We start from the raw sequence: 12,920 nt of genomic DNA on the forward strand, positions 1-12,920 counted from the left end.
AACTCGAAACAGCACTCTTCTTGCAGATGCTGTAAAACAATACATTGAATCTGAAAGGCAGTACACATGCCATGGAATAAAAATGAGCAGGGTGTATGTCTCAGTGTGGCTCGCTCTGCATGTGGATGGCTGCTGAAAACTGCCACTGTTTGATACTGGCATGAACAGATCACTGCGCTGCTTCAAGAATGCAAAAGGCCTCCCACTCCAATATGCTTTCTGCAAGAAAGCCTGGATGACACTCAATCTTTATTGAGTGAGTGGCTTTGGCATGGGGTACAGAACTGAAGATGTCGGTGCTGCCACATTTGTCTTCTTGTAGACAAGGTCTTTCTGCAAAGGAAATTTTAGGATTCTGCGAGTGGCCAGAACAAATATGGCCTCAGCTCCCACATAGACAGATATTTATATATTACAGTTTAGATTTAACAAACCCACATGTCCCATCTGCACTCTGGGGAAAATCATCGTGGTAGCAGCATGCAAGGGTCATTGTCATGCGATTCACGGGCCCTCATTCTGTGCTGAACGTGTTCCATTCATTCTCACAGGGTTGCTCATGAATGGGAATAGACTCGAATGGCGGATGTTCTGCAAGCTGAAAGCCACTTTCAAGTCTAGCAGTGGCTGTGTAGTGTCCACATTCACCGCAATGCGGCCGGAGGGGACGGGCAGAGAACAAAGGGACCACGAGGTGTCAGAGCGTCGAGTGGCATGCAAGGAGAGATTGTCGTACTTAGGGTGAACAAGAAGTGAGGATTGCTTCCAACAGGAAGCCGATTCGGAAACCAAAACCTGGCACAACACTCTGCCTGGTTGACACGTTGCTGATGTATGACAATCGGACGTTTAAATGGCAAAGTGTAGGACACTTGACCGAGCAGATTAATGTGTGACTTGCAGTACAAGTGCCCTGATGGCGGCACAGTGCATATTCATACAGGCTAGTTTGCTTTTACACTGCATCCATTTCTACCTTATCCTGAATAATAAATGCGGACGATGCACTTTGGCATGTGCAAGGTGTACTGAGGTCTAAGCATTGCGACTCCAAGCACGAGCGTTAGTGACACTGTTGTGGAAAATATAAGTAAACTTTTGTGCAGTTGACATAGCCTTGGGGAAGTAAATCAATAAATTTTTGGTTTTCATGACCTCGAGAGACTGTCCGTGATGTGTGGAGGTTTCACACAAGCTTCAGATAGGCAAATTTCATATTTCCAATAATCGATATATCGAACTATTTCCAGAATCTACTTTATACCATGTGCGTATATACCACCCATATCTCTTGAATTTTTCATAAAGTTTATGAATTTGGGCTCATTTTATGATATTATCATTAATTTTTCATTTATTATTTTATCTTTAGACACTACAGCCCCAATACTGGGGTCTTTTGCAGGTTATTGCACAGAAGAAATAAAAAGAAAAGCTCTGGCAAGAATGTGAATACAGGTTTAAGCATAGCAACAGATGAAAGTAGTACAATATATCATAGAAAATAAATGTCTTGAACATTTAGATACTGAGCTAGCAAATGCGCAGGCACAGTTAAACGTGTGAAGTGTCCACTACCAAGAAGAGAAGAATTACCGCATTGCCAAAGACAAACATGCAACTGGGATAAAATAATAGAAGAAGGAGCTTGGAAGTAGAATAAAATGGTGGGATAGCCATCTACTCATGCTTGTCTTTTACAAAACATAGGAAAATATCTAACCGAACAATACGTAAAAGAAAATGTATGTAAGAATGACTTGCAGTGTAAAAGAACTCGGTTGAGGTGTCAAGTTTTGCAAAGCATGTAAGCTCTGGATGTTCCGCTAGAAGACTTCACATGATGGAAGGATGCCACAGGGTGGTACTATCTTAAAGCTAGTTTATATAGATAAGTTCCTAAAGCGGGTGAAATCGGCAACAGAGTCATTGAAAAAGTCACTGTGATCTGAAAAAAAAAAACATGTTGCTTGTCAGTCTTTATTGTTCCAAGTTTGCTGCTGCATGTGTGCTGTGTTTAAAGTAAATCATCATTAACAAAGTGCATATGTATTTGACAAAATGCGTATGCTAAGGGCAATGCCTAAAGAGAGATTAGTACTATGAAAGGTTACTTCTTTAATTATTCATTTTAGGGCACATGTTCCAGTTGAAAAATTTTAGCTCAGTACTAGTGAAGTCACATCCGCTTAGAAGAAATTGTAAAGTGTCAGCAACAGCACAATTTTCAATATACAGTTAATATTAATTTTCCTTGGTAAAAAAAATCACATAGCACAAACATGTTGTAATGCATTGTTGTTGGACAAATTGCCACAAAACGCCATTCCTGTCTCCAGTAGCCTGGTATTTCGTAAAGGGTTACAGTTTACAGATGCGCTAACAGTCTCACTAATGACTGCCCAGACGGCTAGAAATGGGCAAATGCAGCCAAAACTGGAAGATTAGCTGTCAGATTAGGCATTAGATGGCGCTGCTTGTCGGAGAAGCTGTGTTCTACATATAGAAAGACCAGCAATCAGATTTATTGTTTATTTATTTATTTAAAAATACTGCAGGCCAATGTGGTGGCCCAAGCAGGTGTGGGTTACATCATGTACAAATGAATGTATGTACAAAACAACAGACAACAAAAAGCAGGCAAGGAAGAAAAAAGCAAAAAGAAAAAAAAATAAAGCTTAAGAGAAAAGGTGACACTCCAACTCAGCGAGAAAATTATTGGAACCAAAAATATCGGACGGCAAAGAATTCTATTCTTCCACAGTTCTTGGAAAATAACTGAATTTGAAAGATTTTGATCGGGCAAAGATTGGGGTTAGTGCAAATTCATGGCCATGGTGTGTGCGTCGTGTTGTTAGGGGTTTTATACTGTCAGGCAGATCTATTTTTATGTTACCAAACACACAATTATAAAGAAATGAAAGGCGACTAAACTTTCTGCGGGCTTCTAGAGTAGAAATACAGTTTAATTGCATTAGGTTGGATGGGGAATCAAGTCTACGATATTTGCCAAATATAAACCTAACAGCCTTTCTGTTAATACGTTCAAGTTGCATGATATCTTTCTTTAAATAGGGATCCCAAATGATAGAAGCATACTCAAGCTTAGAACGAACACACGTATTATAAGCTAAAAGCTTTGTTTGCGAGGGTGCGAATTTCAGCTTTCTTTTAAGGAACCATAACTTACGTAGTGCAGATGTGCAGATATCAGAAATGTGGGTTGCTTAACTTAGTTGCTTGTGAGGGTGACACCTAAGTACTTATATTTGCCTACAATCGAGATACTATTGTTTCTAAGGGTATAACAGAATTGGCTAGGATTTAGTTTCCTGGTGATACGCAGTAGTACTGTTTTCTGAGTATTTAGTTGCATGCCCCATTTTTGACACCAGTCGTCAAACACATTCACTGCATGTTGCAATTCAATGTGATATCTGGGTGATACAATTTGTTTAAAAATGATACAATCATCCGCGAACAAACGTACAGACACGTTTTCGGGAATAACATCAACCAAGTCATTAAAATAAATTAAAAACAAAAGTGGACCCAATACACTTCCCTGTGGGACTCCAAACGTGACATGAAGAATAGCAGATGATGAATCATTAATTACCACATACTGTTGTCTGTTGTGAAGATAAGCCCCAATCCATTGAACTATTTTTCCTGGTAACCCCAAGCACTGTAATTTGTACAGCAATTTCCCATGTGGCACTTTATCAAAGGCTTTACAGAAATCTAGAAAGAGAACATCTATTTGTCCTGATGCATCAAGAACTCGTGAAAATTCATGCACAGTTGTAACTAGTTGTGTAACAGTGGATAACCCTTTTCTAAAACCATGTTGAAATTTTGATAGTACATTGTTATCACTAAGAAATTCATGAATTAAGTTTGCAATAACATGCTCGAGAAGTTTACAACAACTGCTTGTAATAGAGATAGGACGATAATTCTCAAACGACAAGTGGTCACCTTTTTTATGAATCGGCGTAACGCGTGCTATACCCCAGTCAGCCGGTATTTCCCCTGAAGACAGTGAACAGTTAAAAAGAGCAGTTAGAAACCCGGATAAATACTCAGCGTATCGGTTAAGAAAGGCATTAGGGATACCGTCAGGCCCAGCAGATTTTTTAGGATCAAGTTTTAACAGCATATGTATTACTCCTTCCCTCGTTACTTCTATGTCAGTATCAGTTTCAACGACTGAATTCTGAAATTCGTAATCATCGGTTTTAGTAAAAACACTCTGGAAATATGCATTAAAATGTTCAGCAATAGCACAGGAGTCAGTTATCACCAAACCATCGGCATTCATTTTGCTAATCCCGGTTTTCGACTCACTTAAGTACCGCCAAAACTTTTGAGGGTTAGTTTGAAGAAAATCTGTCAATGTATTAGTATAAAAATATTTCCTTGCTTTTGCCAAGCTTGTTTGTAGCTTAACTTCTAATTCTGTAAACTGGGAAGTCATTGTTGCATGTCAAAGTTAAAGAAGAGGTAAACACAGGCAGCACATGTGTACATGTGCCTGTTTTTCGAGCATCGAAGTACTGTCCAGACAACATTATACTCCGTTTCATGCATAGCAGCCAATGCTATGAAGGCTGGACATTCTTCTCTCGCTGCTCACATACATGAAAAGAAAATAATCACATATAAACGCAAGATGTAGGTAGGAATGCAATTTCATGTATACATTAAGCCTTATACTTTTGTATGGCAGAACATGACACATTTATTACATGAAAGGTGTGGCATCAGCAATCTGAACCTATTTACCACCAAGTGAGCAGAGTGTGATATGTTTCTGTAACCAGTGGCCACAGCGCATCACTTGCTATCCCGACGTAAGACGTAGTACTCAACATACTGGAAGCACAACGGTGCACAGATATTTACATTATTTGGTGTAAACTTGAGTCCACATGTTGTATATGTAAAATATGAAGTAGTTATTCCGTAGAAAGCATCACAGCTCAAATACAACTGCACTACCACACCCGTGAAGTGACACTTCCATGAATGCACTAGCGTAGCTTCCGCAGTCTTGCCTGATGTGTATGAAATGTAGTATAGAGCTGTGTGTCTCCTATGTGTATAAAGTAGATAACACACAAGTGCGGTTACTGTTGCAAATCTCCACTGTGGCTGTGTGTACTAAAGAAACCTTTGCACAATTAAAGTAAGCAAGGCATAAAAAATTTGCAGATTGTTGGATTGTGAAATGAGTCCAAGCAGGGTCATCAGTACTTTTCATCTAATCATGAAACTTCCCCGAAAGTTTCATATAGGGACAGAAGGTGGCCCCAGTGGCGCTGGCCTAAGTAGAAGGTGAACAATCTGCCACGCCAGATGGCCAGGCTTCGCGATCATGCAAATCTCATGAGAAAAGGCGCCTCTCCCACATTTATTTCAGCATGTTTGTAGAGTGAATGTGCAATGGTAACTCTTGGCAAAATAATTTAATGTGCGATGCATTTGTGTTCAAATTATACACAAAACCGCTTTATGATTGATGTCACCCTCCTTCCCCCCTCCCTCTAGTAGCCTTCCTTTCACAAACTGTTTCGTTTGGCTGTCTCTACTTACACTTTGTCTAGTTAGTAAGTTGGATAAGTCAGTTATATTTATTTGGTTAGCTAGTTCAGTGTGTTAGGTAGTTATTCGTTGATTAGTTAGTAAGTTAATTAGTATATTTTCTTAGCTATTATAGTTAGGTAGGTTATTAGTGAATACTTTTGTTCTTTCAGTTAGATAACTTAGTTAATCAGTTGGTTAGCTTTGATTAGTTTATTAGATTTGTTATTTATTTAATTAGTTGGCATATTACTTAGTTATTATTATGTAATTAGTTTATTGGTTGATTTGGTTTTGTTACTGTAGTTTCTTACATTACTTACTATTGAGTTTAGTTAGTTAATGTAGTCATTAGATTAGTTAGTGAGTTAGGCTAGTTAATAGCTTGATAATTAGTTTAGTCATTACTTGTTTGTTTGGTTAACCAGTTAATTAGGTTTGTTAGTTTATCAATAATTAGTTATAATTCAGTAAACATTAGTGATGGGTTTAGTAATTTGGTAATTTATTTATTTATTTATTTGAAAATGCTGCCAGCTGCTTTTTGGCAGCCATAGCAGGAGTGCTACACAAAAAATAAAAAGGGATACTGTACAAACAAAGAAAATGTCGAAATAAAATTCGAACACAGCAAGCTCACACACAGTGCAACACATATCATACTTCTAGGCTACTGCGCAGAACAAAACTAAAGCACGAGTTGAATAAAAATTCGGTACGAGAGGAATTGCATGCTTCGCTCACAACTGAGAAATAGCTGATAAGAAAGAGTCGACAGTACGCTTGTTCGTTACCTCTTGTGGAAGCCTGTTACATTCTCTTATCATTCTAGGAAAAAATGAAAATTGATAAGCGATAGTTCTAGCCTGGGGTGCAATAAGGGTAAGCTCGTGCTTTCCGCGGGTACTTCTACATGTGGTAAACTGTAAGTATTTGTCAAAATTCATTTTAGTGTGGCCGTTGACTATTGTGTAAAGCATCTTCAGACGGTGTAGCTTACAGCGTTCCTCCAGTGTTGGAAGACCAGACCTTGAACGGAGATCGGATAGTGACACTTTTCTTCCATAGGCATTAAAAATAAAACTGAGGGCTCTCTTTTGTACTTTTTCCAGCCTATCTGTATCAGTCTTAGTGTGTGGGTCCCAAACGACATCACCATATTCAAGTAGAGGATGAAGTATAACCAACTAGTTTTGTCTTGCTTGTGCAGTGCTTCAGACGTTGCCGAAGTAACCATAGTCTTTTTGAAGCTGACAAAACTAAGTAATCAACTAAGACGAGAAAGTAATCAGTTGGTTAGCTTTGTTAATTTGAAGTTCAGGTTTTTATGCACAATCGCATAAAAGTATGACGTGAACTCGCTCTGTAGTCGGTTTCTAACGAAGGAGTAAATGTACAATTTGAATTCTGAATTAAGCCACTGTTGTGAACGCAGTTGAACATGGAAATGAAACAAGGAGTTATAATTGATTCAAAATTGTTTGTGTTTAAATTTCTCAACACTGTACAGAAACAGGGTGGCAATTTGCACATTGTTGTGAAAATATTCACATGCTGATACAGGCAGTCAACCCTTGTGCAATTGCGAGCGTACACGCAGAACACCTGTGGCGCCCGTTCGGCATCTGTTCCAGCCCACCTTCTACTTGCGCCATCGCTGTAGTGCGTCCACTGCGGGCGGAATACGAAGCTCTCCTACGGCATTATGCGGGAGCTTCATGACCAGATGGAATTTGGTGAAAGACCCTGGTCCAAGCTGTCATATTAAGCATTGCCATTTGTTGAGCGTGTTGGTAAACTGACTTGGAAAGCATATTTAGCACCAGCGAACAAGGACAGAAGGGAGACGACACCACAGTGCGCTAACTTCAACATATCATATTAGGTGTGTTTCATGGTGATAAATAAGCATGCCATTCAAGATTGCAGCATTCTGTTTGTGAGCTGCTTGGCATTGAAAGTCCTGAATGTAGTGTGACGTGTGACACCTTCAATATTGCCTTAGGTATCTTGCGATGGCAAAAGAGAAGTCTTACGTGGTGCCCTTGTGCATAATTATATAACTAGATATGTACATATCGGACACTGTTTGCATGCCTAGGATGACTCAAGCATTTGGTGTTTTTCTAGCGCCGAGTGGCCAGGCGGAAATTGGTGTCTGTGCTCCGCAAGTGCTCTCGAGCAGTTGGGCCAACACCCAATGACACCGACTCGGACGACCAAGGGAGTGACTCAACTGAAAATGTGCCCTTGAGTCGGCTCTCGGCAGCTGTGCGAAGTGGTTTGGGTGAGCTCACTTTTTTTTTTTTTGCTTGGTCATCATACATCTCTTTTTTTTCTTTTCAATTGAGACTTTCAAAGCTTTCAAAGACGAATTCTTGGGATTGTACAGATAAGCATTTGAAGCCTCTGCCATGTCTGAATTCAAATCAACCTTGCACTGCAAAATGCAAATAAAAAGAAAAGAAAGAAACAAAAAACAAGGAAAGTGACAGTACAGTGACTGTTTTAGTGGGCCTCTTCGATTATGTAATCCCAGACTGTCCGCAAAATGTCTGCAGCTTCCGGTCTGACTAGCCCTGGCAGAAGAGTGTGTCAATCACATGATCCAGCTGTTGGGGACTGTCCAAGGTTTCATTCAAGAGCACCATGACCCGAAGTCACTCTCCTGGCCAGCGTTATCTTCTCTTAGCTACTCGCAGATAGCCCCCTACTCAACGAATTCACTAGCATGGCCTCTGAAATGTTGCAGTTTGAGAGGCCACATCACCGACACAACCTTAAAGCTTGCGTAGTGGAATAGCAGCCTGAGTGCATAGAATGTGTTCGCAAAGCGCAGTTTATGATGCGCTCTCGATCTTTGTGCCCCTTAACCACTGATTGCCTGCAGAATTTAAGCGGAATTTCTACAGAGACATAAGCAAAATCGCAGTCATGTTACGTCGCCGTTCATGCAGAAAGAATCTGCTGATGTCCTCAAAGCTCGTGAGACTGTCTACTAAAGGCCCGACACGTGTCTAGGATAGAGCGCATGTACACCGTCTACTAATCCTAAACGTCAAAAAGCAACCGCTTGAACTTGGCAACAGAAGGGATCAACATACATGTCAACAGCAATTGGAAAAGCTCCGATTGTATATCACCCCAGCTACCGGTGTGAAGTAGCCACATTCAATATGATATGCTTCCTCGCACACCAGTTCCACTCACCTGAAAAGTGAAATCTACCTGTTTGCTATGCATATATCAACGAACATGACAGACTTGGTGAAACACATCAAGAAAAGAAAGCATGTGCACTTGATCACTGCGCTTCTCTCTTAAGAAACTTGAAGACTAAAGCTGCAGCAATTAGACTGCTTGTGAAAAAGTCACGTGATGGCACACAAAGCACTACTGTAACATAAGCTATAGCCGAGTGCACAATATGTGCTGTCTCGAATGCGCAAGGTATGCAGACACACACAGCATCTTTCACAACATGGCGTCAAACATCTCACGCATCTGTTTAAGACAGCCGTCGTCCACTAGCTGCTTGTGCTTGTCCGAGCAAAAATCTACTGACAGCTCTGAGAGTCCGCGGACAGTCTGCAACTTCCGGTCCATGAAAAACAAACACTATTCTGGCAGCTCTCAGACAGGTGGGCGGAGTTTCCAAAGCTCTTCGAGAAAACAGAATGCGAGGCAGGAGTCCCAAGCTGCCCGGAACTGTCAGGGACTGATAATCGGAGAGGCTCACTGATGTACTTGCATTGGGCTTTTAAATGCCAATGTACACAAATACATGTTCACTCTTACACCACAGTGCTACACATGGCACAGTTTTCTCTTTCTATTGTTGTATGTCTTCTGATTTTAAAAGGGCATCTTTCTTTTTGTACTTTTGCTGTGAATGCAACTCATATTTAATTCTTGTCCTCTAGTTATAAACACATTATTCATTTGCCTTCTTTTGCCTTTAATGAAGTGCAGTACAATTTGAACTTGCTAAACCACTGCACTGTCTCTCTGGAATGGGACTCCTAATGTGTGTGTGTGTTTTGTTTGGACTAGCCAGGGATGATAATGCTTTAGGAACAGGAAAGTACTAAATATTTTGTAGCAGCCGATATTTACAGGACCTCGTGTCTATTTTAGCATGTTCACTTTTATTTTCCGTACACTTACAGTGGGCTGTAATGTAGTGTGATTTTAAATACTTTGTCACCATTTTGTAGCCTGCAAAGACATTGAGAGTGCTATACCATGGAACCAAAATCGGATTCTGATCGCTGCATGCAAAGCAGCTCTTGCTAGCTATCTCTTTTGATGATAATTTTTGGTTTTTATTTAATTGTTTTGATAAGTATGAGACAAGGGCTCGAGCTCTGACATAAGGGATCATCTGGCTCGGTTTCTTTGGTAACATTATGGGTTGATAGTTTTGATCGGTCTGTCACGTGATGGTACATGATGCTAAGAAACATGGTATGGTGACATGTGCCATCTTTCAATCTCACAAACAGCATTAACCTGCCATACTCTGAAATAATATTCTGCCAAATTAATGGATACAATATACACATTTAAAAAAATTCTTTAATGTGCAATTTATCAATCATATTCACCCTGAAGACAAATTAGGAAACATGTTTTGAAAAAGGTTTTCAGTTGACACGTACATAATTTGTAAATGAAATCACTGAAACACAAAGGAAATGAAATAACAATTATTTCCCAAATTTGTGACTTCCTGAACTGCTAATACGAGTTTGTCTCTGGCAAGCAGAGCACACAAACTGTTGTCTGAACATGCAGGGCTTATCTTTGGCAATAGTAATAGTAGGCAATTGACTTTGGGCAACTGTAGGCTGGTCCTTGAGTTTAGAGTTGAAATTTTACACAGATAGCAATGGTTTTGCAGGTGTTTTAGGTAATCCTTAATAGTAAATGTTGCAGGCGAAATAATGTCGCTTTCATTGGATTAAGTTGAGAGTATGTGCACCAATTGCTCATTAAAAGGGACGTCAGCTATCGTTCGAAACCAGTGCTTGCTGAAAAAGGACGTTGTTTTGCCCTTGTTGATGCAGATCAACCGCAGCAGTGCTACCTCCTGCCCGAGGATCTTCATGACCTCACCCGTGTTGTAATGCTAGAGGATGGCCTGTTCTATACAGGCTACATCAACGAAATTCAGGCACCAGATGTGTAAGTGCTCAGGAGCTTAACGTTGCAAGCCATAACAACCTGTTCAGATTCCTTGTGCTTACCCTTTTTTGTAATCAGAGTGCATTGTTAATGGGAGAGTAAAATAATTTTAACACAGGTGTTGGTTGATAAAGATTTTTTTTTCTTTTTCATAAAGTTGACAGATTAGGTACTTGTGCTTGCCGCCAGCTTTCAAAAGATAGAATGAAATCTAATCTCCCCTTTTCAGATACAGATGCATTTGAGAGAAGGAATGCCCAGCCATTTAGTCACTGTCTACATGCAATCATCTAACTATAGCTACATCACAAAATAAAAGACAAGACAGTATAAGATGTGCCCCACAGAGCCATCGCTTTTCATTTGTAGATTGGGACTTTCGGTTCTACCTTCAAGTCTGTACATGAGCATTAATGCATGATTAAGTCATCGCATGAATTTAAAAAATACTTTTGTGCCCCAACATTGTTTCTTCTTAAACATTTTTATTATTATTATTCCCCCCCTTGTGGCAGCTATGGCATCACACTTGACGGCGAAAGAGGCAACAGACCACACATATTTTCACGGGAAGAGATCCTCAAGGAAGCGGTGAGCTCCCATTTTTCAGCAGCTCTCCGCAAATGTTGTGCGAGGTGCTTTAGAGCACTTTGACCCGCTGCGGTGACTTAGCGGCTATGATGTTGCGCTGCTAAGCACAAGGTCGTTGGATTATATCCCGGCCGTGACGGCCACATTTCGATGCAGGCGAAATGCAAAAACGCTCGTGTACCATGCATTTGGGGCACATTAAAGATCCCCCGGTGGTCAGAAATAATCTGGAGTGCCCCACTACGGCGTGCCTCATAATCAAGTCCTAGTTTTGGTATGTAGAACCCCAGAATTCAATTCAATAGAACAATTTTAAATGCTTGGCTCGTACACTAGATGTGTACCGATTCTGGCCGCTGTGTTCAGTGGATGACGTATCTTCGTCAGTCAACCCTGGCTTTGAAGAGTGCCCTCTTCCGGCCCCAAGAATGTATATATTCCAGTTGTTATCAAGTTCCCCTGTTCTGTGTTTGTTTCGTGACGGCAGTAAGAGGTTATTGCCGATACGCCTTGTAGCAATGGTGCCTTGCAATATGACCCACGCAGCGACATAACACTAGACTCCACCTAAATGAAACTAAAGAGGTTTCTTCCACTTACCCACATTTTTTGAAGCAAGCTATGATACTGTTGGCATGTAATTGTTGTAAATGCTCTTTGTGCTGTTCACATAAATGAAATATTACTCAACAAAAACTTGATGAGCAAAATGAGAACAAGGTGAAAGCAGGGGCCAACATTTCAACAAGTGGACTTGTCTTTTTCAAGGCCTTGAAAACGGCAAGTCCACTTGTCGAAATGTTGGCCCCTGTTTTCACCTTGTTCTCGTTCACCTTGTTTTCATTTTGCTCGTCTTTAATTTCTATCTCCCACTTTCCCCATGTTTTACCTGAACAAAAGCTTAAGGAATTCCATGCAGCAATTTACACTGTGCTTTTAACAGAGTTGATGTGCGCGTTTTAAAGCCGAGACCACATGTACGCTCGCGGACGCGCGCTAGCTCGCGTCCGCGCCTAGCGCCTGCCGCGCCTCGCGAGTAATGGTGGTTTGCATCCACAAAGACACGCGACAGCGCGTGCTCACTGGGCTCACTCACAGACGCCTCGGCAGGCGCCGCTTCGTACTTTGTTACTGACAGCGTTTCAAGATGCTTCGATATTTATAAACGTAATTGTTATATTTTTATAGCTGTTAGATCAGTGCAAAAAGGAAGGAAGAACCACATTCTTGCACGATATAAATCTGCTTCACTGAGAGTTGAACGCTCCGCGCCGTGGCTGCGTAGCCAGGCGCGCCGACGCGAGGCAACCAAGGTGCGCGATAACAGACAGGAGCTGTTCCCCGAGATCACGCCGCGTTTCGACGCGTACGAGCCATGCCGCACCGTGTGCACATGCGTGGGCGCGTGAACGCGAGCTTGCGCGCGTCCGCAAGCGTACGTGTGGTCTGGGCAGAATGAGCTGAAATAATTTAACCTGCTGTTATTTATGTGGCAGTCTCTTAAAGGGCCCCTGAAATGGTTCGGTCAAATTTTGTAGATGCGTAAGGTACAGCTA

At 41.0% G+C, this 12,920-nt stretch overlaps 1 protein-coding gene across 3 annotated transcripts in view; it reads left to right on the forward strand.

Annotated features, from left to right (window-relative positions):
- LOC142589565 (uncharacterized) overlaps window positions 1-12,920 on the forward strand; it is a 197,505-nt gene that overhangs the window by 160,998 nt on the left and 23,587 nt on the right. For all 3 annotated transcript variants that reach the window (XM_075701029.1, XM_075701031.1, XM_075701030.1), the window contains 3 exons: window positions 7,717-7,873; window positions 10,656-10,773; window positions 11,289-11,364. In XM_075701029.1, coding sequence (XP_075557144.1) covers window positions 7,717-7,873; window positions 10,656-10,773; window positions 11,289-11,364 — 351 coding nt within the window. The remainder of the gene's footprint in view (window positions 1-7,716; window positions 7,874-10,655; window positions 10,774-11,288; window positions 11,365-12,920) is intronic.

Source organism: Dermacentor variabilis, chromosome 8, assembly GCF_050947875.1.
Source record: "Dermacentor variabilis isolate Ectoservices chromosome 8, ASM5094787v1, whole genome shotgun sequence".
In the NCBI taxonomy this organism is placed as follows: Eukaryota; Metazoa; Arthropoda; class Arachnida; order Ixodida; family Ixodidae; genus Dermacentor; species Dermacentor variabilis.